Raw genomic sequence first — 26,505 nt, 5'->3', positions numbered from 1 at the left:
GGACCAAGCGTGACTAACACAAAGCAAAGCTAGGCTGGGTGAGAGAGGCAGGCCCCTGCTCTCAGAACTTGGCACGAGCAGGGCTGAGTGTGCAAAACACTCATTGGTAATAGGCCCAGGTGCAGAACTGTAATTGGTACTGGCAGGGGTGGCCTGAGACAGGCAGCTGGCACCCCAAGTGGAAGGTGGGACTGGTGCCCCTGCCTGCATGGTCCTCAATGGCGTGACATCATCATTGGGTGCCCTAGTGAAGGTGACTGCTGAGTTGGCCTATACGCAAGGGCCGCCCCTGAGTACTGGGCATAAGCTGAAAGCATGTGGTACCACCCGCTCATTACAAGACACCTTGAGGGACACAGGCCCCATGGATACCAACCCAGGTTTAGGGAAGGGTCTAAACTGATAGCATGATGGACAGAGCTGATCTAATCAAACCACGAGGTGCAGGGTGAGGTATGGTATCTAAGTAGCATCTCGGTGGCTGGCCACGTGACACTTCAGCAGTGATGTGTAACTTGTACCTGTGGTGGCTTAGGAGTTTCCCACTGGTTGTGCTGAGGCCATTGTTGGTACATGTGGGTAGTGGGGCAGTAGAGTCTATTGACAACTATTAAAATAATAATAAATATGGAGCTATTCCTATCCTAGAGCTGGAAGGGGCCTTGAGAAGTCATTGAGTCCAGTCCCCTGCCCCCATGACAGGACCAAGTATCCTCCCTGACACATTTGCCCCAGATCCCTAAATGGCCCCTCAAGGCTTGAGCTCTCAACCCTGGGTTTAGCAGGCCAATGCTCAAACCACTGAGCTCTCCTTCCCTCCCCTTATTAATGCAGTTTGTAAACCGTGAACCTGGCTGGATGCCTTCGCTCCTTATCTGCTTTGTGGTCTGCAGTGGTCACTGGCCCCATCTCATCGAACACGTGCATGAGGGGTTACTGGGACGGGGGGCGGGGCAGGGGGCTAGCAGCAGGTGGGGGCGGGGTGGGGGTTACTGGGACGGGGGCGGGGCAGGGGGCTAGCAGCAGGTGGGGGCGGGGCGGGGGTTACTGGGACGGGGGCGGGGCAGGAGGCTAGCAGCAGGTGGGGGCGGGGCGGGGCAGGGAGCTAGCAGCAGGTGGGGGCGGGGCGGGGGTTACTGGGACGGGGGCGGGGCAGGGGGCTAGCAGCAGGTGGGGGCGGGGCGGGGTTACTGGGACGGGGGGCGGGGTGGGGGGGGGCTAGCAGCAGGTGGGGGCGGGGCGGGGTTACTGGGACGGGGGCGGGGCAGGAGGCTAGCAGCAGGTGGGGGCGGTGCGGGGGGGGCTAGCAGCAGGTGGGGGCGGGGGGGTTACTGGGACGGGGGCGGGGCAGGAGGCTAGCAGCAGGTGGGGGCGGGGCGGGGGTTACTGGGACGGGGGGCAGGGCGGGGGGCTAGCAGCAGGTGGGGGCGGGGCGGGGGTTACTGGGACGGGGGGCGGGGCAGGGGGCTAGCAGCAGGTGGGGGCGGGGCGGGGGTTACTGGGACGGGGGGCGGGGCAGGGAGCTAGCAGCAGGTGGGGGCGGGGCAGGGGTTACTGGGACGGGGGCGGGGTAGGGGGCTAGTAGCAGGTGGGGGCGGGGCCGGCAGGGGGCGCTGTTCCCAAGCGGGGGGTGCCCAGGACAGGCGTTAGCCCCGCCCCCCCAGCAGGGCGCGAGCCCAGGCGGCCGGAGCGGAGATGACGCAGCGGGGAAGTCACGTGGCGGCGAGGACCAATGGGGCTGGGCGGGCGCAGCCAATAGGCGAGCGGGCCGGGATGGAGGCGGACGCGGCGCTGTTGCGGGCGCTGCGCGAGCTGGGCCTGCCTGAGGCGGAGGCGCGACGGGTGAGGGTCCGCGGCGGGGGGGCGGGGCGACGCGACGCGACGCGACGCGGCGGGGGGGGGGGGTTGCGGCGCGCGCTTCACTCCGCTTTGCCCCCCAGGCCCTGGCGATGACGGGGAACGTGTCGGCCGAGGCGGCTGCGCAGCTCTACTTCAGCGGGCTGGAGGCGCAGGTGGGACGGGGCCCGGAGGGGGCCGGGGGAGGGCGAGCGCGGGGCCGGGGCCCGAGGGCCGGGGGGGCCGGGGCCCGAGGGGGGGCGGGCACGGGCCTATTTGAAATCATGGGATGGTGGGCGGGCGGATCCCGCCCACCTTCTAAAAGCCCCTCCCCAGCCTTATGGGAGGGACACTGGACCCGTGTCCAACTGATTGCTTGGGCCAAATAATGACTAAAGGATCAAGAAGTGCGGCTAGAGGATCAAAATAAGGGAGCCGGATGGGGACCTCGAACAGAGAACCCCGGACAGCGCCCACTGGCCGGGGCCCGAGGGGGGCGGGGCCGGGGGAGGGCGAGCGTGGGGCCGGCGCCCGAGGGGGGCGGGGCCGGGGGAGGGCGAGCGTGGGGCCGGCGCCCGAGGGGGGCGGGGCCGGGGGAGGGCGAGCGTGGGGCCGGGGCCCGAGGGGGGCGGGGCCGGGGGAGGGCGAGCGTGGGGCCGGGGCCCGAGGGGGGGGGGCCGGGGGAGGGCGAGCGTGGGGCCGGGGCCCGAGGGGGGCCGGGGCCCAAGGGGGTGAGCTGGTATCCAGGGAGCCTGCCTGGGGACACACGGCCCCTCTCTGTGCCCCAGGGGAGCCGGCAGTGGGGAGCTAGTTTAACCCCCCAAGCGTGTCATCGCTGCCTCAGCTGCCACGTGCCGACCTGGCTAGCGGGTGTCTAACATCCCCGGCCGTGGCCCCGCCCCCGTTTCATTTCCAGGAGCAGGCAGGTGGCAGCGGCTACAAGATGGTGTTTGTGGTAAATGCAGAGCTCGCCATGAGCGCTGGGAAGGTAAGGGTTCAGCTGCAGCCTGGGCGGCGTTTGCTGGGGCGGTTTCCCTTTCTCTCTCCAATATCTGACCAGGGGTTGTGTTGTGGGGGGAGGGGAGGGTAAGCTTGTCTCCTCTCCCTCCCCTGGGACTGCTTCCTGCTGGAGGTTTTACCTGAATGTAGAGCACTTGTACTGCTAATATCCCCCGTGGGCTGGGGCTTAAGGGGCTTCCTTGAGCTACCAATGTTATGAAGTAGTCAATTCACTGATAAGCAAAAGCTTATTGGTTAATGCTATAGACGACATACATTCTCTCCTCCCTTCGCCTTGCTAGTACATTTTTTAGCAGGTTGGCCAGCAGCCCTGCCCAGTCCTGGCTTGCATCAGTTCTGGGACCTATCCCTGCTGTGGCTCTGCATTGCAAGTGTAGCAGGAGCTGGGCAGGCAGCCTGGCTCAGCTCTGGCTCATGCTGAGTCCAGGAGCTCAGATTGCTCCCTGGATAGGCTGCTGCCTCCCTACTCCCCCTGCTGCTGGGACAACAAGCAGCCAGTCCGCGAGGTGAGATGGGTTTAATACTGGCACCCCATGCTGCTGCCTCAGATACAGAGGCAGCAGCACAGAGTGGCCAGGAGCTCCTCAGAAGTGAGGCTGGAGTGCACTGGCTGCTGACCCCACCTGCGAGGTCTGTAGAATAGTTGAGTAACCAATAAGAGTGCATGAGGTGAATTGATCAGTCAGTTAACCTATGTTTAACAACCCTGCCTTGAGACTGTTTAGATGTCCTGTTTCCTCTTGCAGATAGCAGCCCAGGTTGGACATGCAGCTGTTGGCCTGTACCAGTTAATGCAGGAGCAAGCCGCAGGGAGGGAGCTGATCTGCCAGTGGGATGAATGTGGGTAAGATGGCAGTGTGTGCCTGACAGTCTAGTGGACTCAATGTTGTAAAATTCAGAGACCGAGTGGAGCACTCTGGCTCATGTGGGTCAGAGCTGCTTGTTGGGTGAAGGACTGAAATAACAGGTGCTCTTCTTAGAGTACTTACTCACGTCAGTTCCAGTCAGATGTGAGTGCACTGCACCTGGAAGAGTCCCCCCCCCCCCCCCAAATAGCACCAGTTGGGTTGGCCTAGGTGCCCCCTGGAATTTCACCTTTGTGATGCTCAGTATACAGCAGGGGTCGGCCATCATTTTTTGTGTGGGGCCACTCTAAGAATTTGGAAAGTGGTTGAAGACCGCACTCTTCCATGATATTCATGCAGGGTCTGGGATGGAGGTTGGGTGCAGAAAGCAGTTTGGGTGAAGGAGGCAGTTGTGACCTTGAGCACTGGACTGGAGTGGACGGGGTTGGATTGTGACCTGGGGCAGGGATTTCAGTTGAGCTAGGGCCGGGGACGACTGTGATCTGGGGCAGGAGATTGGTGCGCTGGATCTGGGAGCAGATATGGGTACAGATAGGGGGCAGAGGATTTGAGTGTCTGGAGTGAGGGGCAGAGAGTTGGGTAAGGGAGGAACTGGGATTCCAGAAGTAGTCTCTGCCTGGAGACTTGCCAGCCAACAGCAGTTCCTGAATCGGCCTCCCTGCCTGCCCTACCCCCACACAGGCTGCCGGTGTGTACTCTGGAGCCCTGGTGCTACATGGCTGCCTGTTACTGAAACAGGCAGCTCCTCTGGCAGAAACTAGCCAATTGGATTGGGCTGGGGGTGGGTGCAACTGCTAAAACTTCCCCCTTCTCTCCAGACTCACAATTTTTAAAGAAAAACGGCCCCACACCCATGTTTCTGAGCGGCGTGTGGGCGGGGCGAGGCAAGCAGCATCTGCGGGTTGGATCCTATTGTCCAGGCCTCATATAAAGCCCTACTAACCCACCATCCCTTCAGTTCTTTCTTACCACCTGTGGTGGGTAGCTAAAATTCTCCTACGTTTTGCTTAGCAAGCACAACTCCCTAGCTGTTTCTGTACTATTAATAGTTTTAGTTTATAAATAGTATAGTTAGACTGGATGTGTACCCTTTGGTCTCTTTCTCCTTGAGGGCCTTGTTGAGTCTCTACCGGATTCTGGGATTGGTTGAGTGCAGAGAGTGGTGCAGGACTTGATGGACCTTATGACACCACCTTCCCCTCCCAGAGGAGACTAGCTGCCTGCATCAATCTTGGTGGCACCCATGAGGTCACCAGTGTAGTTAAGAGCAAAACCAATACTGATGCTGTGCTTGTCTCCATTTCCCTGCCAGTAGTTGCCAGCACCAATGATGGAGCAGGCAAGGCAGTCGCACCAGTCCCTTAACCCAGATGCTGCTGTGTGGCACAGAGGAGCTCCATTCCTCTGTGGTTGTCTGATACCTAGTCCTTGAGTTGGAGGAGCAGGAGATGTAGGTCTCATCTAGGGATGTAAAAATATAACTCTTTAAATGGCTAATCAATAAGCATGAGCTTATTGGTTACTGTAAGGGTTACACTCAGGTTCCTGGTCCTGCTCCCGGGGAACTGGCTGCCAGCTGTCTCTGCTGGCTGTGTATCAGAGCCTGCAGCATGGGGCAACAGCTGGCTCCCTGGGACTGGGGTTGGAGGTGGGAGCCGGTGCACACTGAGCTGCTGCTTCTGTGCCAGCTGTGGTGCCAGCAGGAGGTATAAGTCGCATTGATGAGACTAGGGAAATTTCCGGCAGTTACAGGCTGCAGGCTCTGCAGTGTGAAGATTATACTTTGAGCATGCGATGTAGCTGGCTCCTCGGGAGTGGGGCTGGGATCCAGCTTCCAGTGTGTACTGGCTGCTGGCTTTGCTTCTGCGGGCTGGCTACTCTGTGTGCTTTGTGATATAAGCTTTTTACCGCAGGGCTTGCGACATGTAACTGCTGAGATGTTCAGCGCTTCCACAGTTAGTTATTAACTGCTTTTTAACATCCCTAGTCTCATCAGTACCCACAGGCCTTTCAGGACCCCTTGAGTCTTCAGTTAGCGTCACAGCCATTGCTCTCACTCCAGATTGTCTTTGGCAGTTTTGTCATCTTATGGTACCTCTGCCCAGTCCACTGCAATTCATCTAGCCCCAACAGGCCTGTTACCAGCACCAGGATCATCGGCATTGGCTCTGGTGGCATTATTGGTCCCCTCGGGGGCTGAGTGTGAGTGACCCACTTCCACCTTGGACATTGTCATCCTCCCTCTTGCCTGACAAGGCTGCAGGGAACCTCTATAGCCCTGGTCCTAGAGTGCAACTGGGTGCTCCAGCAACTGATGTGTACAGTTATGCAAAATCTGGGTCTGCAAACTATACCTGTATGTCTAACAGCTGGTCTTGTCTTGGGATCTCAGGGTCACCCTTGGAACTGCTGGCAACTTGTTCCTAACTCTGCCTCGTACAAGGTGGCGTTTTGGGTAGCGATAACCTCAGCCAGGAGGATGTCAGAGCTGAAGGCTCCAATACAGAGGCTTCTTATACAGTGTTCTAAAAGGACAAGGTGTAGCTCAGACCATACTCAACTTCCGTCTCAGGTTGACTGGCAATTTAACATGGACCTGGATATCTTCCTCCTTGAATTCTGTCCTAAACTGCATGTAAGCAGCAGGGGGCAAGAGGCTTCGTGCTCTGCATGCTGAGAGTGGATGTTTGCAGAGCGCTAGCCCTTTACATTGAAAGAACAAAACTTCTCAAAGTCCATTCAGCTGTTGGGCTGTGACAGATGAGATGACAGGCCTTCCAGTCTGTTAATGAATTTTGTGATGGATCATGTCCTGCACCTGTGAGAGCTATAGCTTGGTAGGGGTGCTTGCCTTTCTGCTTGCAGCACATTCCACCAGGATACAGGCTTCTTCAGCAGTGTTCCCGGCCCCCCCAAACCTGAGGAAATTTGCAGAGTGGCAGCTTGGTCCTCAGCCCTACTTTAATATCGTCTCAGGCTTGCTGAGTGATAGAATAATAACAATGTGGCCCTTGGCAGAGCAGTGCTCCAGTCAGTGTACATCTGAGCTCTGACACTGTCTCTGGATCTGTGGTTTGGGAGTCACCTGATTGAAGTTAACATGAATAAGCATGTGAAGGAAACAGTTATGAGAACATGAGTAACCATTCTGGAGATAAACAACAGTCTGGTAGCACTTTATAGACTAACAAAACATGTAGATGGGATCATGAGCTTTCATGGGAACAGCCATGTGTATGTTCTGAAGATGTGTATGTTCATGTCCATTCCAATACCTGCCCTCCTAGCTAGCAAGAAGGAAGTAAGGGGGTGGTGGATTGGCAGGGCTTTATATTGAGCCCCACAAGGCATGGCTCCCGGGGTGTCCAGGCCAACCTGATGGGTGTTGCTAGAAGATTTCCAGCTGCCATTATGTGTGCGCACATCTGATTGGAATGGACATGAACAACATCTCTTGAAGGCAGTGAGTAACTATATAGAAGATTAAACTTTCAGGGCATGAGTGACTTTTTTGCCGCAAGGTGCTGCATTCTCCTTGCTTGTGTCTCTGAATTGTCCTTTTTGCTAAATTAGCATTTGCTCTAAATGGTTCTTCAAGCAGTTGTTCAAAAGGTTAGAAATGGCTAAACAGATAAAGATGAGTAGACATGGGAAGGTTTTCGTTGTACAGGCAGTCCCCGAGTTACGTGGATCCGACTTACGTCAGATCCGCACTTATGAACGGGGCTTTTCTCACCCCGGAACTCGCGGGTGGCGGTACCACCCAGACGCGCAGTGGTCCTGCCACCGCGTCCTCCGGGGCGAGAAAAGCTGCTCCGGGTGTCCCTGGTCTGGTGTCCCTGGTCTGCTGGGGAGGTCCCCAGCAGACCAGGGACACCCGGAGCAAAGCCGCAGAGGTGCGGGACTCTGCGGCTTTGCTCCGGGTCTCCCTGGTCTGCTGGGGGGGGAGCGCAGCTAGTGCGCGGCCCCCCCAGCAGACCAGGCTTTTGTTGTGGACGCCTGGGGTAGAGCAGCTGGGGTGCTGCCGGGTTGGTCCTGGAGGGACCTACCCGGCAGCGCCCCAGTTCTGTCCCAGGCTCCAGATTCAGCTGCTGTTGAAACTGATCAGTGGCTGATTCCAGGAAGCTGGGGGCAGAGCAACTCTGCCTCTGGCTTCCTGTAGTCAGCCCCTGGTCAGTTTCAGCAGCAGCGGCTGAATCTGGAGCCAGTTCCGAGTTACGTACAAATTCAACTTCAGAACAAACCTATAGTCCCTATCTTGTACGTAACCCGGGGACTGCCTGTACTGAATTGCTGAAAGGAGGGAGGAGTCTTTCTGATGTGGGTTTTTTGTGTCTCTTGCTGATAATTTCACTTAACAGATATTCTAGATTGATTTATCTGAAGCAAATGGTTTTGCTGTTGCTTGGTGAATGGGAGATGGGGCCCTCTAACTCCTTTGTTAGGCAGATTACTTGCTTAGCTTGTACATTGCTCCTCCAGACAAGGGCCTGTGATAAAGGTTGCTGGACAGTATGAGCTTTTCCTGATCATTTGCTTTTTCCTTTGTAGTGCAAAAAAGATTGTAGTTCAAGGATCAAATACTGCTCACCTGATGGATCTGCAAGCTTTGGCTTTGAGCCTGGAACTGCCAATGTACCTAGTGCAGGATGCAGGGAGGACACAGGTAATCAAACTAGCAAATGAGAGCATGTGTGTAATTCAATAAATTTGGCACTTTAAGAGGGCTAATATCCCAAAGCTTGCAAACAATTGTTTGCAAAACTGATTGGGAGGAAGAATTTAAAACTGTATGAAGAATTGGGAATCTTTTTACTAGAGGTCTTAAAACCCCCATAATTCAGCAATTATCTAAGAAGGATTCCTCATTTAAACAATTGACAGGTACTTCTATTGTATATGCGTCTTCGTTTCTGTTATTTCCACTCCAAGTCAAATGATGAAGTGGGTTTTACCCATGAAAGCTCATGATTTGATATATTTCCTCTAAGGTGCTACTGTACTACTTGTTTTTAAAGTTACAAACTAACACTATCTCTCTCAGATAATTTGAACTGTTCTAGTTAAAGGCTTTGAAAGAAGGTATAAAACTAAAACCAAAAAGCTAGAATGGGAAAGTAGACACTGATAGCAATGATAATATATTAGCAGTTATAAAATGAAGATATTGAAAAGGGAAGCCAAACCCTACAGCCTGTAAGGGCTAAGGACAATTTAAGGATACAATACTCCAGTTGGGGCCTAATTAACATGACCTTCAGTGGAAAATTTTCTCCTTGTGTTTTGCTTAAGAATCCTGCTAAGATTTGCTAGAATTATAGTTTTTTGTGGCAGTTACACCCTTCACTCGTGTAGCTTGAGATGGCAACAGTTTTATGCAAAGAAGCATAAATAATCAATAAATACTTATATTTGGAAAGCAGCTGGATGACTTCCCATCCTAAAATGGTGATAGAAAACCTACTACTCTGACAGTAACTAAATAGGCTGTTAAAAAAGCAACTGCAAAATTAAATTCTCACATACAGGTTTGTAGTGGATATCTTGCACCAAAGAGTTGGTGGAAGAACTGAACCATTGATGCTCATTTGTTAACTAGAGACATTAAAATGCATGTAATTAAATAATCATGTAACCACTGAAATACTGGCTGCTGCCCTGCATTGCTGCTTCTGTATCCGAGGCACCAGCAAGAGTTGGCAGGTGGCTTCCTGGGATCTCCCCATGCTTATCTGGAGCTTGTGTGTAACCATGAACATTAACCAATGAGCCCAGGCTTATCGGTTAACCATGTACACAGTTACTTTCGTATCCCTAGTTTTAACAAATATTGGAATGCTCTGGAAGTTCTAGAAGATTGGCACTGTTCTTCTCTCCTCCAGTATGGTAGAGGTGATACAGAAACTGACTGGTTAGCTCAGGGGTGGCCAATCATTTTTGACTGGGGGTCACTTCAGAAATTTTTGAAGTGACCCTGAGCTGCCCTGGAAGGGGCGGGGTCAGGGCATGTCCATGCTTCCCCACCCACAGACCCTGATTGGTCCGGGGGAGGGGGTGAGGAGCGTGCCAAGTCTTTGCCCTCTCCCCAGAGAGAACCACCAGCTGTTTTCAACAGCTGGTGGTTTCCTCTAGGTACCCATGCCCCTGGCAGTGGGAGAAAACTTTGTGCGCTCCCACCAGGTCACCCAGGGCCTGGGGAGGAGGAGCATGTGAAGTGTCTCATTCCCTGCCCCCGCCCTACAAGGGAACACTGCAGTTAGTCGGCTGCCAGCTGAGGAGCAGCTGGTGGTTGATTTCAAGTGCTGAACCCCTTGCAGGGTGGGAGGAGACGTTGCGTGCTCCCCTCCTGCCCCCAAGGCCTGATGTGAAGGGGGGAGTGGCAGGGCCTCCATAGGCTGATCAACTCACTTGGCGGGCCGGATCCAGCCCACGGAGGCCATTTTATCCAGCCCTAGGTTAGCCTGACACTGCTCCCATGTGAAATAATGGAACCGCTGATCTGGGTTGCAGTCAGTAGAGAATTTAAGGGTAGTTTTTGTAGAAAATGGGTCATATCAGACAAATATAAATTGTGAGGTTATCAACCAAGCGTATAAGAGAATTAACACTATGTGCATTTCTGTAAATCTGATACCTTACTTCATGAAAGTCTGATTTTAAAAAAAATGCAAAATCATGAAGGGCATAATAACCAGATTAAAAACTGATTAACTGAAATATCACATGAATTTTAAAGAATTTGGGTGTTTCAGGAATGTGTTCCAGGGCTAGTGCTATGCAATACCTTTACCAGTGATTTAGAAGAAAATATGAAATTATTGTTGGTTAATTTTGCAGATCAGTCAGTTTGGTGACTATAATAAGGACTGCTCCAGAGCAGAGCAAGCTGGAGTGTGGGGTAACCTGGATCCACTGGGGGGTGGGGGAGGAGTGTGTGTGTCTGAATGAATGTGCCAAACACATGGTCATTGGCCTAGGATGCAGGAATGTAGGTCCTATTTGTAGGCTGAGGGACTGTCCTGGAAATCATGAACACTGAGAGTGACCTAGGGATCGGGTGGAAATCAGCTGAATGAGGTCCCGTGCGATGTTGTGGTTCTTGAATGATGTACAAGTACGGAAGTGCTATTAACTTTATATGTCGCATTGATGAGACTAGCGGAAGGTTATGTACATTTCTGGTGCCAACATTCTAAAAAAGAAAGGGTTCCAAGAAGACCTTAGGAATAGTTTGAGTGCTTCAGTTGTATACTCTCCAGACTAAGAAGCTAAATCTGTTCAGTTGATCCAGTAAGTTGAGGTGAGTTGATCAATGTATAAGTACATACAAAGATTTCTGATAGTAGAGGACTTGCCAGAAAAAGGCATGACACGATCTTATGGCTGGAAACTGAAGCTAGACCATTCAGATTAGAATGGTGCAAATTCTTGATGATGATGATTAATCATTGGGATAACTTCCATAAGAATGTGGTGGTCTCTTTTCACTCTGAAGTCCTTAAGTCAAAACTGAATATCTACCATCCTTTAAATTGCTATTGACACAATTGCATGCTTATTTCTCTGTTATAGGTTCCAGCTGGGTCATACACAGTCCTTGCCATTATTGGAGAAGAAGAAATGGTGAATCAGGTGACCGGGAATCTGAGGCTGTTGAACTGAGAGCAGCAACAATGCCTAATCATTTATGCTGTCCTGGATTACATGCTATGGAATTGGCAAGCAATGTGTATGCAATTTGGAGAAAGAAGTACCTGTTAACAGCATCTCAGGCCCTTCAGTGAGTCGTGGAAAACACCAGATAGCTGCTCTCCTTTCTGGCAGCTGGAGCTGCAAGAGGCATGGTGATGGGATGAGGAGGCAGGCACTCTTCCTGCCTCTTGAAGGCGTCTGTCTCGCTAGACCAGGACTGTCAGAGTATTGCTCCTCTACTACAGGTGGATTAGAGAGATTGCTGCACAGTTCAGTCTCTAGCTTCTCCTAGAAATTGTCTGGAAGAACAAGGCTAGCATTTTTTTTAAAAACGTATTTATGAACAAGATGAAGTTTTGACAGATACCTTGCCTTTCCTTGACATCTGTGTGGTGAGCTTGTGGCTTTGTTCATTCCCACTGTCAATACACTCTGAAATTTTAGTCTTATTGAAATCGAGGCCATGTGCACTGCTATGCTGAGAACGTGGGTTTTTTTTATTTTTGTAGACGGATGTGTATGTCATGCCTAACACATGGGGTTTCAAATATTGTATGATTAAATGGATAAGAGCATTCCCAGTTATTTTCGGTAGGCTTATGGGCTTTAGGTAGATCTGAAGGGAGAATAAACCCTCTTGAGAGCTAGGAAGAAATTTCCTCAATGGGTAGTTATTGAATAGTTGCTTGCTACAGGAATTTCTTACACTTGTGGGCAGTCCCAGAGACTGTAGGGCATAGGCTATAGGATTAAATAGATCTTTGGCTTGGGAGTTCCTATCCTCCTAAAGCCTGTTCTGGTAATAAACTGAATAATGGCAGTGGTGCAGGTTTGATTGTATTACAAAACGCACTGTTGAAATAATTACTTGGCATGATTGAAAGTAGTCTTTCAATTAGGATTTATATTTCACATTCAGGAGGGGAGGGGGATAACTCCCTACTTCAAACAACCTCACTTGGGGTCTTGGTTGTGGTTTTGTAGCACATGTGCTTAGATGGAATTTCTAGGGAACTTCATTTAAACCAGTTGGAAGAGACTAGCTCTGGGTGCTTGGGTAACAGTGGCTTTTAGTTGTGTAGGCTTGACAGATTGTCTGATAGATACTGGCCCATGGCAGCAGCTTCCAGGTATACATGTGTGTCTATTCTTTTCACCTAGAACACCTCCATGCCAAGTGCACCTTTCATTCGGTAAGGTGCAGAGGCAGCAGCATGGGAGGGAGGGGGAGCATTTATAGTCATGAAGGTTAACCAGTGAGCCCAGAGTCCTCCGTTAACCATTTACACTTTCATACCCTTCGTGTCCATGTTCCAGACTAGAATAGATCACACAAGCTGTTAAGGGATTAGCCACGTTTGTGGGTGTATCAGACACACAGAAACTGGCTGATATCAGGAATGACTTTTAATGCAAACACTGGTGTTAAGCACGCAGGCTAGGTCTAGAATGCGGCTTTTTTTGCCCTTTTTTTTTTCAGAAGAGGCTTTTCCGCTATTGGCCCCATCTAGATGTGGTATACAGGGCTCCCCAAAAGCGCACGTTTGCTCTTGTGCGGGGGGGAGGGGGGAGATCAAAATGCGTTCTTTGGACACGGTTTTTATAGGCTACCTCGTAGCCCCAATTAACAAGTAATAAGTAATGTTTGTTGTTTATAGTGCGTAGCAGTTAGGTAACTGCTATCTGTTTTCTGATTTGTGTCTTAATTTAAGGAGGGAAGATGGAAGGTTTGTGAATGAGAACTGATGGGTGTCCTTTGAAGAAGATATTTCCTCTATAAGAATAGGAGGCACCTTACAGAGCAGTGGAATAGCATTATTCTCTTCTATTCTAGTTCTGCCAGTTTCTCCCTGTTTGCTCACTATCTTTAGAAATAGAGGCTGTCTGTATGCCTTGATTTACTGAGTAATGCTGCAGAATAACTAGACAACTTACATTGCACCAGTAGCCAGAGGCTCCCAGGGCAGAGCTGGAGCCTCATTTAAACGGGGTATGGTACAAACCTGACCTGATCCCTGTCCCACAGAGGCATTTCCTTTTTGTTGTACTGTTCTGAATTTGACTGTTAAAATTTGGTTTTGTCTTCAGAAAGAGCATACGCTATCCCACAGCTACTTTGTTTCTTCCAGTTCCCTTCTTCCCCCCCCAAAAAAGGGGAGTACGGTTCCTATAGTTGCCTGGCTTAGTCAGCATTCACTTTTGTGTCTGACCTAGGTAATGCAGGAAATGCTGTTGTGGATTCTCCACCTGGTTTGGCTGAGACTCTGGGAAAAGGAGAGAGAACTTCCTAGTTCAGTGTGGTCCTGAAGTAACTGCATGTTGAATGATTTGAATGAGTGCCTGTTTTGAACATACCTGATTAAAAAATGGTGCTACTGAACACTCTTGAATGCTTGCCTTCTGATAGCAGCAAATGGGTTTAGCTGTTCTTAAAAGGTGAGCACAGCTATCAGGTGTCTGACAGTGGTTACATCATCTGTTTTGGAAGAATCTCCCATGAGATACTGAAAGATCTTCATAGTCTCCTTAGTGCTCTTACAAACTTAGGACTAGGGGGAGGGATAGCTCAGTGGTTTGAGCATTGGCCTGCTAACCCAGGGCTGTGAGTTCAATCCTTGTGGTGGCCATTTAGGGATCTGGGGCAAATCTGTCAGGGATGGTACTTGATTCTGCTGTGAGGGCAGGGGACTGGACTCAATGACTTCTCAAGGTCTGTTCCAGCTCTGAGATGCTATATCTCCATATATTATATTATAGGTAAAACCAGGAGGATGTGGTCCATGGCAGTTTAGATTGGGGACGTGAAAAGTCAATTCAATAGGTAACCATATAGCCACTGAATCTTATTTAGGCTTTATGCTGCAGATCCCACAGTGAAATCTCCCTGGGAGCAGGGCTCCTGAGAAAAAGGCTTCCTTGCTGCAGCGTAACCACCTCCCCAGGAGCTGGCTGAATGTAATTGGAATGCATCAGCTTAATGGTTAAATAGTCAGTTATGCTCTAACATCCCTAGTCTACCAAACTGCATATCCTTCCAGAATAGTAATAGAGATGTAGCCATGTTAGTCTGGTCTTGCTGAAACAAACGACTGGACTATGCAGCACTTTAAAGATTAACAAGATGGTTTATTAGGTGATGAGCTTTCATGGGCCAGACCCACTTCCTCAGATCAAATTGTGGAAGAAAATTGGCATGACCATATATACCAAAGGGATACAATTTAAAAAAAGTGAACACAAAACTCTCAAATCTGATTTTTAGATCAGAGGGGGGTGCACACATATTCCTGTTCATCCAGAAATATAATTTATGCCATCGTGTGCCAACAGTGTCCATCTACTAGGTATATTGGACAAAATTCTCAGGCACTTCGCCAAAGAATTAATGCCCACAAATCAGACATCAGACAGTTTCACAAAGAAAAAACAGTTTCTTGTCATTTCAACCAGACTGGGCATTGTACCTAACAACATGTATTTTACTTCAAAGAGACTTTAACACCAGACAACAAAGGGAAAACTCAGAACTGTCATTCATGCTTAAATTTGACACTTTACGAATGGGCCTTAAACAAAGATGCTAACTACCTTATCCATTACGAAGATAACTTCCCCAATTATCCCCCCTAATATCATTCTCAGACACTAACCTCCTCCCTCCCCCCTTCTAAAATCTGATTTGTCAATTTTATGTGTTTACTTTTTTTAATTGTATCCCTTTGGTCATGCCAATTTTCTTCCACAATTTGTTCTCAAGAAGTGGGTCTGGCCCACAAAAGCTCACCACCTAATAAACCATTTTGTCAGTCTTTAAAGTGCTACATAACAGAGTGTGTGAGTTCCACATGACATCACGTGCTTAGGAAACCTTCCAACTTCCAGGATTTCCCTCTCTTTTGAGAGATCACTGTACTGGGGAGATGGCACTCACCTGGCTCCTGCTGCTTTAGGTGGCGTTCTGCCTTCTCTGCTGCTTAGGCCAGGGAGGTTAGTAATTTGAAGAAAAGCAGTAGTAATCTGGTGGGAACCTCTTCGCTACAGTAGCTTTGCTAAAGAGGTAGGTTGGTGAATACATTGGAGATGTGTCCTGTGGGCCAGGTGTGTGTGTTTGGATAGCACTTGAAAGGGTCAGGGGAGAGCAGGGCAGCAGCATCTTGGCTACATAGGAAAATGAGGTACTTGCTGCAAATGGAGACCAGGATCTCACGGGAGAGTGCTGGCCATGAACAGACTCAGTGGGAATTCTAGGGCAAAGCTGACTGAATCTGAATTAAAGAACACCTTAAACCTGTTGTAATACAGAGGATCGCAATAAGAAGCTACTTTCTGCTCTCCAGTCACATGTGCTGTATATGCTCAAAATGAATTCTTTCTAATCAGTATATACGTTGTCCTCAGTGTGTAGATACTGCATTTCCTCCACAAGATGGCTCTCCATTGTGCTTCTGACCAGACTCAGGAAAACTGCATCAATTTTGTGTTCTCCAGACCCTGCCAGAGTATGGGAGGAGTTAAGCTGCTGTATTGTCTGATTTGAAATGAATCAGGTTTGGGGTTTTAACTTCTGTTGTCCTCACAGGAATAGACAAAAAAAATTAGCGTGATGACTAAAGTAACAGGAAGTGTGCTGGCTGCATTACTGTTAGATGTGTGTTCCATCTGACCCACAAAGCGTGGAGGAGAGGATAATGTGTGACCAACATTTAGTAAAATGAGCATGAAATGGTAGTCAATGTTCTTTTCAGAATCCTTGTAGCAGCCCTATCTCCCTGTTGTGGTGTTTTCTTGTAGTACAATTTTAGCGAAGAGGCCAAGATAGTTCTTATATTACAGAAGGACAGTATCAGTTGGAAAGGCAGGGAGGAGCATGCCTCAGCTGGACTCATGCTTCCGCTCAGCTAGTACTGCTTCCAGGCTGATGTATTAGAATGTGCAAGGAGGTTGTGCGAGTGCACTTGATGTTTTATTAGGCCCTTTCAAGTATCCAGGCATGGAGTGATCATTTTCTGACAAGCCAAGGACTTTATAAGGGGCTTGAGCAACAGGTGCACATCTGGGTTCCCTCTGCACTGACTGCCTCCCATGAAGATCTATGGCTAAAACAGTGCCCGTGCTGGTTTGGGAAAACTGTTCTGGGCCAGGTTATGTCCTGGGGAGAGGAGAGGAATCTACTTTCAACCCTAGCTTGGTTGTTGATTGTTTGAAAAATGCCCTTACGTCCCCTTCCCTTGGCCTATGCTGTTGTCAGCGTGGCCGGCGGCTTGCTGGGGTGAGGCACTGCCAGTTCACGTGCAGTACAGGTGCTGCTCCAGGCGCGGGGGACTGGGCGTGTGTCGGCCCAGAGACTGGGCAGGCAGCCTGCAAAGGGGACGTTAAGAAGCGCGAAAAGGGGTGGGCTACCTAGGGACATTCAGAAGCGGGGGCGGGGGGGGGGGGGCGGTGCTTTGTCTTAGGGACATTAAGAAGCAGGGGAGGGGCAGGCTGTCCCAGGGATGTGAAGAGGGGGCGGGCGGTCCCAGGCACAGTAAGAAGTGGGGCGGGCGCTCCCAGGGCCGTTAAGAAGCGAGGGGGGAGGGGCGGGCGCTCCCACGGGCGTTAAGAAGCGAGGGGGGAGGGGCGGGCGCTCCCAGGGACGTTGGGGGAGGGGCGGGCGCTCCCAGGGACGTTAAGAAGCGAGGGGGGAGGGGCGGGCGCTCCCACGGGCGTTTAGAAGCGAGGGGGGAGGGGCGGGCGCTCCCACGGGCGTTAAGAAGCGAGGGGGGAGGGGCGGGCGCTCCCAGGGACGTTGGGGGAGGGGCGGGCGCTCCCAGGGACGTTAAGAAGCGAGGGGGGAGGGGCGGGCGCTCCCAGGGACGTTAAGAAGCGAGGGGGGAGGGGCGGGCGCTCCCACGGGCGTTTAGAAGCGAGGGGGGAGGGGCGGGCGCTCCCACGGGCGTTTAGAAGCGAGGGGGGAGGGGCGGGCGCTCCCACGGGCGTTAAGAAGCGAGGGGGGAGGGGCGGGCGCTCCCAGGGACGTTAAGAAGCGAGGGGGGAGGGGCGGGCGCTCCCAGGGCCGTTAAGTAGCGAGGGGGGAGGGGCGGGCGCTCCCAGGGCCGTTAAGTAGCGAGGGGGGAGGGGCGGGCGCTCCCAGGGCCGTTGGGGGAGGGGCGGGCGCTCCCAGGGACGTTAAGAAGCGCGGGGCGGAGGGTTACGCGTGTCCTGTGGTGCCCCCCCCCTTGCTGCGGCCTGCAGCTGGGCGCTGCGTGCGCATGCACACGTCTCGCTGCTCCGGCGCGCATGCCCCCTGAGTGCTGGGAGCCCAGTCTCACGCGGCCCCGCCCCTTCTGTCTGCCACGTGTCCCGAGGCAGGAGTCCCACCCCGGCTGCGGGAGGCCACGTGGTGCAAGCGGCGCCAAGCCAATCACACGTCAGCTCCACCCCTCTCTTCTCTCGTCTAAGTCCGTGCCTTACGCAGGAAGTGGTTCCTAACTGACGGGAGTCGCGGCCAACCAGAGTGCAGATTTCCCAGACGTCCTGATACTCTCCTCAGCAGCCGCGGGGCTTCTGTCCTAGGCCCTTCACAGGACAGCTGGGGGCGCCAATGGGAAGTCGCCTCTGTGGCCCGAGTACCGAGGCTGGCCAATGGGAAGTGGGCTGGGGCGTGGCCTGCGGAGCCCTAGCCCAATCGCACGGGGGTGCAGGAGGCGCGAAGGAGGGGCGCTGCCGGCGCTCGGGTGGCATGGGCGGAGCTAGGCGCTGCCGTCGCCAATCGCCAGCGGCAGTGGGTGTGGACGGGCGGCCCCTGGCGCCAGCGCTGGGCAGCCCCGTGCGCTCAGTGCCGTTTCCGCCCGGCCCGTAGAAGCGCCGCAGCTAGTGGTGCGGAGGGGGAGGGGCCGAGGCTGCCGCCGTCGCCGCAGAGGGTCTCGGTCCCGCCTGCTGCCCAGGAAACGCCGCGGCGCGAGTCGGGCCTAGTGCGCGCGCGGCCCGCAGCGGGCCGGACAGGTAGGGGCGGGGCCGGGGGGGCCTGGCCGAGCCTTGCGGGGGGGGAAGGGCTGAGTGGGGGGGGCTGGCCGAGCCCTGCGGGGGGGAAGGCTCAGTGCGGGGGGGCTGGCCGAGCCCTGCGGGGGGAAGGCTCAGTGCGGGGGGGCTGGCCGAGCCCTGCGGGGGGGAAGGGCTGAGTGGGGGGGGCTGGCCGAGCCCTGCGGGGGGGAAGGGCTGAGTGGGGGGGCCTGGCCGAGCCCTGCGGGGGGGAAGGGCTGAGTGGGGGGGGCCTGGCCGAGCCCTGCGGGGGGGAAGGGCCAGTGGGGGGGGGGCCTGGCCGAGCCTTGCGGGGGGAAGGGCCGGGGGGGGGGGCCTGGCCGAGCCCTGCGGGGGGGAAGGGCCGGGGGGGGGGGCCTGGCCGAGCCCTGCGGGGGGGAAGGGCCGGGGGGGGGGCCTGGCCGAGCCCTGCGGGGGGGAAGGGCCGGGGGGGGGGGCCTGGCCGAGCCCTGCGGGGGGGAAGGGCTGAGTGGGGGGGGCCTGGCCGAGCCCTGCGGGGGGAAGGGCTGAGTGGGGGGGGGCTGGCCGAGCCCTGCGGGGGGAAGGGCTGAGTGGGGGGGGGGGCCTGGCCGAGCCCTGCGGGGGGAAGGGCTGAGTGTGGGGGGGCCTGGCCGAGCCCTGCTGGGGGGAAGGGCTGAGTGTGGGGGGGCCTGGCCGAGCCCTGCGGGGGGGAAGGCTCAGTGTGGGGGGGGCCTGGCCGAGCCCTGGGGGGGGGGAAGGGCTCATTCGGGAGGGGGAGGGCAGGGCTGAGTGTGGGGGGGCCTGGCCGAGCCCTGCGGGGGGGAAGGGCTCATTCGGGGGGAGGGCAGGGCTGAGTGTGGGGGGGGGCCGGCCGGGGGGGGAAAGGGGGGGGGGGAGTGGGGGCGGCTGGGGGGGGGGGGGCTCATTCGGGGGGGGGGAGGGCTGAGTGAGGGCGGCTGGCCGAGCCCTGCGGGGGGAAGGGCTCATTCCGGGGGGGAAGGCTGAGCCCTGCGGGGGGGGGGGTGCAGACTGGCCAAGCCCTGTGGGAGGGTGTGAGTGCGATGGGGGGACGGCATGAGTGTCCGTGGCCAGGCCCCGTCCTTGGGGGGTGAAGGTTGATGGGGGGCGGCCTGGCCGAGCTCTGGGTGAGGGGGGTCTGAGGGGGGGAGTAGTGCGGGGGCGGGGTTCTGCACAAGCCCGGAGGAGGTGGGGAACAAGTGGGAGGGGTGTCTCGTGTGTGGGGGGGAAGCAAGGGCGTACGGGTGGGAGCCCCAGCCAGGGTGAGAGAGGCTCTACCCACGCTGGGGTTGGTGAGGATGGGGACCCTAGCTAACTGCCAGAGGGAATCATGGCGTTTCTCCTCAGTCTGTCTACTGTCTTGGGAGGGCAGAGTTGTTGCTTTCGTGGTAAAAGGTGATTTAAATTCAGATTAATTCAGTTTGTTTTAGCTCCTAGGCAGATCTGCGTGTGGGTGGTGGTCCATACAGTGGAAGGTTTTGTCTGTTGCTTTTGAGCTGCTAAAAGAGATAAGGAGAGAGGAAAGCCATTATTGTGGGAAAGCCCCTTTCTGTGCTAAGAGCTTCCCCTCCAAGATTATCCCTTCCCAGGAAAGAGAGGCTCACCCTCTGTCTAGAAACAGCCTGCTCTGGTCTGCTGTTCCTTTCCTGTCCCTGCTGTCCGTTCTGAGCTACCAATTCCTCCAGGGTATGGGGGAGGAGGTGTTTGACCTGCATTTTCTGCTTTCTCATGGTGCCTGTATAGTCTGTTCACTAATAAACCTCTCCTTTTCTTGCCTTGTGCTGGAGGCTGCAGCAGGGATTTTCCTGCATTTGGTTGTATGTCCTGTGTTTCCTGCTGTGTGGATTCCGAGCCTCCCAACCTGGCTGTTTAGGCTCAGGACCGAACTAAAACACAGTTCCTGTTTTTAATACCATACAGCTGTGACAAGGTCACCTGTGTCTCCAGCAGCATCGTCCTTGGATGCCAATGGCCTACTGTTCAAACAGAGGTCCTTTGTTGTATGTCATATGTCTTGTAAAATGTTGGGCTAAGCTGGAAAGTGACTGGGAAAAACTTCACATTCCTTATTCCTGATCCTGACAGAAGGAAGGAACTTAGATGTGGTTTGATTCTCTACTAAAATGGGATTTTCAACAGGCAGCAGATGGTCTGTTTTGCAAAGAGGAACTGGGATTTTATTGTATAGTGATTAAAATATGCCATTGGGATTCTTCCAGCTTTCGGCGGAGGCTAGTTCTGCTTTAAGGAAGTAATAGCTCTTTGCAGGCCTTTCAGTGGCCTCCTGCAATCTCTCTGGCCCATTATGTAATTGGACTGTTTAAGGTTCACTCAGGCAGAGGTTATGGGCAAGGGAGAGGGAATTAATATCTGTGGGGGAGGGGATTATGGCTGCAAGTCATTATTTTGGTAACATTTTTAAAAAAAAAATCCAAATGGACACACTGCAGGTGCTTCTGTTAAAAAGCAAAATATAAGGTTAGATAAAGAGTTCAGTATTTCCTTAAGAGGGAGTAGGAGTTTCCCTTTTTCACCTATGAAGGAGGCACTAGGAATTTTTCTGTAACTGGCCCAGGAAGTCATTTTGTTCCCAGCCTTCTGGTTTGAAGCACAGAGGTGAAGGAAGGCAGGAGGGTGTTGCTTTGGATCCTGTGGGTAAGTGTTCAAGGCAGTGACAGCAGCTGCATTTGGCTCCAGAGCTCTGGTTGCTACGTGAGAAGCTTTAGTAGTGTTGGCTGCTGTCTCCAGGGAAGGACAGTAGAGCAGCCTCCATTAGTGCTGTGTTTAGGAGATGGCTGGTTCCTGCTCAGAGAAAGGTTTTCACTTTTATATTTCCACAGCTTTGAGGCAGACGTGTGTAAATCTTACTCCAGTTCGATAAACCTGTATGCTGTATTTAATTGCACTAGGATGTGGCTGGAAACCCCGAGCTGGCCTTTTGTTTTCATTCTGCCCAAAACTAGTTTACACTGTTGCTGAAGCTGTACTGGTCTTAGGATATGAGAGACACTAGGTGTATGAAGCAATATCTTTTATTTCACCATTAGAAGTTGGTTTGATAAGAGCCAAGCTTTTGTGCTCCACAGAATTGAAAAGTTCTGTGAAGCTTGCAACTTGTCTAGTAAAAGGCATTACCTCACCCCTCTTGTCTTTTTGTGCAGAATTAGGACAGTAAGACTTGTTATGATTTTCCTAGAGCAAGAGAGGCAGTTGCAATCTCAGACCTGGGACTGCAGTCTACCTCTGAATGGAGTCTCCTTTCCAGTTAGTCATACAGCCAGATGCTTTCCTTATTGTTCCTATGTCTCCTTCCTTCCCTTCCATCGGCTGGGCCCCATTTGCCTTACTGACTGGAATTTCTGCTGTGTGCAGTGAGCTGCCTACACCAGCCTGCTAGTGCTAAGAGGGAATTTTTCATTCACAGAGCATAGAACAGTCAAAATAGTGGCCCAGCTCAACTTGCAACTTGCAACAAAACAGAGGCTAAAGAAGTTTCCCTGTTTTGCTGCACCTGCAGAGCAAAATGTACGGCATATAGCCTCTTCTGCAGTTGGATGCCTACCAAAGGATGTAGGAAATACCTTCTTTCTGTTGGTGAGCCATTTAGCCTGTTGTATGTGTACTGAAATGTATGGCAAATACTATCTCTGCAGACAGGTCCCTCTGCTTCCAACATTTAGTGTAGCAACTGTTTGCAAGATCTATGGTGAAAGGCCATTTTTGCCATGACTGTATTGTATGAAGAGCAGCTGGCAGGCATCACACTGCAGTGGACTTTAAATGGCTTTAATAGAGATTTCCTTTTTAGGAGAAATAATTGACTTTTTAAGAACTATCTAAATCTAACTTAAAAACCAATGAATGGTCTGGTAGCACTTTATAGACTAACAAAACATGTAGATGGGATCATGAGCTATCGCGGGCACAGCCCACTTCTTCAGAAACAGTGGGCTGTGCCCGCAATAGCTCATGATACCGTCTCCATGTTTCGTTAGTCTTTAAAGTGCTACCGGACCATTCGTTGTTTAAGTTTATCCTGTACAGCAGGGGTTTCCAACCTTTTTATACCCAAGATCACTTTTTAAATGACAGAACAACCCAAGATCTACTGCATTGCCCCTTCCTTGAAGCCCCGCCCTCTCTATTCTCCTCCTCTCCATCACTTGCTATCCCCAACTCTTATACCGCTGCTTTTTTTATCCAATTCTTCTGTAGAATGAGGTTTTCCCAACATCTGGCCTGCCTAGACTGGACCAAATGACAGGAAAAACCCCTTCTTTCAGAAGCCCCCTTATTCCTCGTGGAAATAGGAATATAGGGTGACTGAAAGAGCATGTTTGCTCTTCCACTTAAAAAAACGGAAGAACAAACGCATCCCTGGGTGCAGAAGAGTTTTTCTGGGATATCTCTGGAATCCTGAAAAACTCCTGCAGTCTAGCCGGACCCTTGCTGGGTTGAGACAGGATGTGTAGGCTCCGGGGTGGGAATGAGGGATTTGGCGGTGGGAAGGGGTGAGAGTTGCAAGCTCTGGGAGGCAGTCTGGATGCAGGAAGAGGTGGAGAAGGGGACGCTGGCTCGGGGAGGGGGCTCCAGGCCGGGCAGTGTCGGGGTCAGATGGAGGGTTGGGGTAGTAAGCAATCCACAGGCTTGTGGATGTGAGGGTTCAGGAATTTGGGTTGGGGTATGTGAAGGGCTCAGGGCAGGGGGTTCCAGTGTATGATAGGCTCAGATCTAGGGTCTGGGGGAAGGGAGGGAGTGCAAGAGTGTTCTGATGTTGTCGCCAGATGGGGGCTTGGCCCCAATAGGGGGTTTGTTGGCCAGACTTCATTTTTAAATAAAATACTGTGTCAAACACACAAAGTTTCTGCATTGTCTTTATTTCTGAGAAGGGCAGGGGACCTGTTTGGAGTCAGGGGTCACTGACTCACTGGAAAGTCAGTTGGGGTCGCACAAGAGTTGCAAAAAAACCAAAACTCTTTCAACCCCCCCTCCCCCGCAAGCCTCTCTAATGTGGCCCCAACTGTGCTGGTGGGAGCAGGGGACATGATACTGGGGAAGAGTGCTAGTGGGTGCTGGGGCAGGGGACAGGGTGCGAGTGGGGGCAGGGTTCTGTGGCTGGGGAGATGGAACAGGGTGCTGGGAGGGCAGGGGACAAGTTTCTACAGCAGGGGGCCAGGGGGGCATAGAGTTCCCTGCACCAGTCTCCTTCCAGGATTCCACCCCCCCCTCCCAAAGAGGAGGGAAGCCCTGTTGCATGCCTCCTCCAGGCCCGACTCCTCCCTCCCGCAGAGCAGGGAAGCCCGCGCACGTGCCCCCTTGGAGCCGACCTACCCCCCGTTCCTGCGGAGAAAGGAAGCCCTGTTGCACGCCTCCCCCTGGGGACTCCTTCCCCATTCCCCGAAGAGGAGAGAAGCTCCGGCATGTGCCTCCTCTGGGGACTCCTAACTTCCCCCCTGCCCCCTGAGGTGGGAAGTCCCAGCACGTGACTTCCCCCGGGACTCCTACCTCCTCCCCCTGCGCAGCAACTCCCCGGCATGCCACAGACCTGGAGGAGGGGAGCAGGCAGCGCACTTCCGGAAACCCTGGAAGTGGCATGCAGCTGCCTGACTTCTGTCCACCCTGAGGGAAGCCGGCACTACCTCCATTTGTCACTGGAGGTAGGTAGTGGGGCTGCTGGGGGGGGAGGGGGAGGCACAGAATGATTTGTGATCGACTGGTCGATCCCTCCCAATTGACCAGTCGATCGCGATTGATGGGTTGGTGACCATGGCTGTACAGACTAACTCGGCTATCCCTCTGAAGCTATCTAAATCTGCATTTTTGAGATGCGTCTTATGTTGGACATTGGCCGTACCATGTTGACTTGAGATAAAAACATACCTCCAATTAAAAATCTATTTCAAAAAGTAGTATATATGTAAACTTGAAATTTGTATAATTTATGGTTTAAAAAAAAAGATAAAGCAATAATGTAAAGCTTGAGTACCCCAGTGTTTGAAAACTGTCATGGTCTTTGCAAACACCTGTCTGGTTTGTGCTAGGAAAATCTAACTACCAGGCTTTTTTCCTAAAATATCAAAGTGTGTAGTTTTCTGATTAACTATACACTTCATCTGAAATGTTCGTTATAAATTTGCTTGACTATCAAAGACCATTTCTTGTTCTAAAACATTTAATTGCTTAACATTTTATATTTGAGATGTAGCTTCTGCAGTATTTTAGAAAGTAATGTAAGAGTAATCTGTGCACACACATTGAAATGCAGCCACCTTGGGGGTGGAACATGGCCGTTATTCAATAGTACACTGTAACTGGGCAGCAATAATTGCCCAATTGAGAATTTGGCCAAGGTACCAGGGCATTCTCATTTGTATAACAAATATGACAGAATTTTCAGTAGTTGCAAGTCAGTCTTTATTTTGCAGTGCCCCCTCTCCTCCCCCCCCCACCACAGCCCCCCCCCCCCCCCCCCCGTAAGTGGGGCATTAATTCATTGATGACTTGGTGGAACTGGCAACACTTTCTATAGGACCTTGGGATTTGGTTGGAGTTATTCTGTCCAAGTTGTAACCAGAATTAGTTAATATCTGAAATTACAGTCCAGGATGGCATGACCACATTTTATATAAACTTGAATTCCCTTTTCCAGATAGCTCTCAGTTGCAGCTAACTCTCATTTTGAGGCACTGTTTACTTTTCAGCTAAGTTAGAAAAATAGCTCCTTAATGCCATATTAAAGATACTGTAGTATCATGCTTCATCCCAGGCTTATGTTCCTTAAAAATAAGCCTTCAGAAAACTTAAGTTCCAAGTTCAGTAGAAATGTTCCATGAAATATACAAGCATTTCGGAAACCGGCTTTTTAAAATACAGGTTACTGAAATACTGGGTTTTTTTAGCTCATCATAATTTTTGACAGATTGACTTACCTGTCTTTATTGTCCCAGCTGAGGGAGATACAAGTGAGCTTTTAAAAAATATTTTCAGCATGATGAGACATATGGATTTTAAATATCTCTAACAGTGTTCCTTTAAGGCAAGGTTGTAATACAAACATAGCAAATGCTCGAAGTTCAGGAAATTCAAAAATTGAGCATCACATAATTAATCTGCTGCTGGGCATGCATATTGGACTCATTCTTTGAGTTCTTAAATGCATAACAATATATGTACAATATACTAATGAAATACTAAGGTTATAAGTTTTTAGTACACAAATCAAGATATCAGTATGTGAAGTTTTTTATTGTAACATTAACATCGCTGATATTGTGAGTAAATATTGAATGTGAATGTGTATTTAAATGTGATATGGACAAATGATTCATACGAGAAGCTGAACAGTTCTGGTTCTTTACTTCCTTAACCTTAAATAGACACATTACATTAACAACTTTTGTATTTAATTTTTTTGTCTTTTACATATGGCTTTTGACTTAAAGGTTTATACTTAATTTAAATGAATAGGACAGGGGTGTCCAAACTTTTTTCAAAGAGGGCCAGATTTGATGAAGTGAACATGCGTGAGGGCTGACCATTTTGCCTGACATTCTTTGAACCATTAAAATTAAATGCAAATTAACTATTTTATGCAAAGTTTATTGCAAACGGCATACTTTTCATTTCTTCACATGTATGACAAATCTAAACAGGTGTTAAATCACTCTGCCTTTCATATCTGAAGGCCAGATGAAAGAAAAATCCAGGAAGCTGAAATATGTCAGGAACATTGTAAAGTACATTACATATTATTGGTAATAAAGGTTGTCTGTCAACTTTTAAGTTAAAAAAAATATGAACAGGAACATAACACCAAGTATACATGTTGTGTCCAAATATATTTAACTGATTTAGACCAACTGACATTAACTGAGATTTTACAATGTATTCATCTCAATACATATGGATTCGTTGGGGGCCATAAAAGATAGATATTGCCAAATTACCTGTGGGGCCGTATTAAACCGGAACACGGGCCGCAATTGGCCCACAGGCCGGACTTTGGACATGCCTGGACTAGGATGTAGCAGCAGTTATTTTGTAGCACTTTTGCAGACCTTTTTGTGGGTAATATGACAGACACTGATGTTTACAT

The 26,505-nt window shown here is 51.6% G+C and overlaps 2 protein-coding genes across 7 annotated transcripts in view; both read left to right on the top strand.

Annotated features, from left to right (window-relative positions):
* Positions 1-1,660: 1,660 nt before the first annotated feature.
* On the top strand, positions 1,661-15,796 carry LOC102455608 (putative peptidyl-tRNA hydrolase 2). 4 transcript variants are annotated; one of them, XM_075916666.2, is made up of 6 exons: positions 1,689-1,842; positions 1,941-2,012; positions 2,753-2,824; positions 3,603-3,700; positions 8,274-8,388; positions 11,295-12,234. In XM_075916666.2, exons 1-6 carry the CDS (start codon positions 1,696-1,698, stop codon positions 11,382-11,384), a joined length of 594 nt encoding a protein of 197 aa, XP_075772781.1. In that variant the 5' UTR covers positions 1,689-1,695; the 3' UTR covers positions 11,385-12,234. The 4 variants fall into 4 exon arrangements, with proteins under 4 accessions (XP_075772783.1, XP_089637473.1, XP_075772781.1 ...); XM_075916667.2 differs by lacking the exon at positions 1,941-2,012 and adding an exon at positions 6,115-6,357 and having other exon boundaries at positions 1,734-1,842; positions 3,603-3,696; positions 11,295-15,796; XM_089781347.1 differs by lacking the exon at positions 8,274-8,388 and having other exon boundaries at positions 1,686-1,842; positions 3,603-3,696; positions 11,295-15,796.
* A 1,756-nt stretch (positions 15,797-17,552) lies between these two features.
* The window catches only part of SETD5 (SET domain containing 5), a 143,516-nt gene continuing 134,563 nt past the window's right edge, over positions 17,553-26,505 (top strand). For 2 of the 3 annotated variants that reach the window (XM_089781346.1, XM_089781345.1), the window contains exon 1: positions 17,553-18,395. The gene's annotated coding sequence lies outside the window, so the exon portion shown is untranslated. The remainder of the gene's footprint in view (positions 18,396-26,505) is intronic. The other variant, XM_089781344.1, reaches the window with a different exon arrangement.

The sequence above is a fragment of the Pelodiscus sinensis genome, chromosome 11 (genome assembly GCF_052426305.1).
Source record: "Pelodiscus sinensis isolate ZL-2025 chromosome 11, ASM5242630v1, whole genome shotgun sequence".
NCBI lineage: Eukaryota > Metazoa > Chordata > Testudines > Trionychidae > Pelodiscus > Pelodiscus sinensis.
The sequence above is the reverse complement of the archived record's forward strand: the minus strand, read 5'-3'. Positions and strand labels throughout refer to the sequence as shown.

Coding starts and splice junctions, on each gene's coding strand:
- LOC102455608 (XM_089781347.1), top strand. CDS start 1,696: ATGACGCAGCGGGGAAGTCACGTGGCGGCGAGGACCAATGGGGCTGGG. Junction 1,843..1,940: donor CTGAGGCGGAGGCGCGACGG/GTGAGGGTCCGC, acceptor TTTGCCCCCCAG/GCCCTGGCGATGACGGGGAA. Junction 2,013..2,752: donor TCAGCGGGCTGGAGGCGCAG/GTGGGACGGGGC, acceptor TTTCATTTCCAG/GAGCAGGCAGGTGGCAGCGG.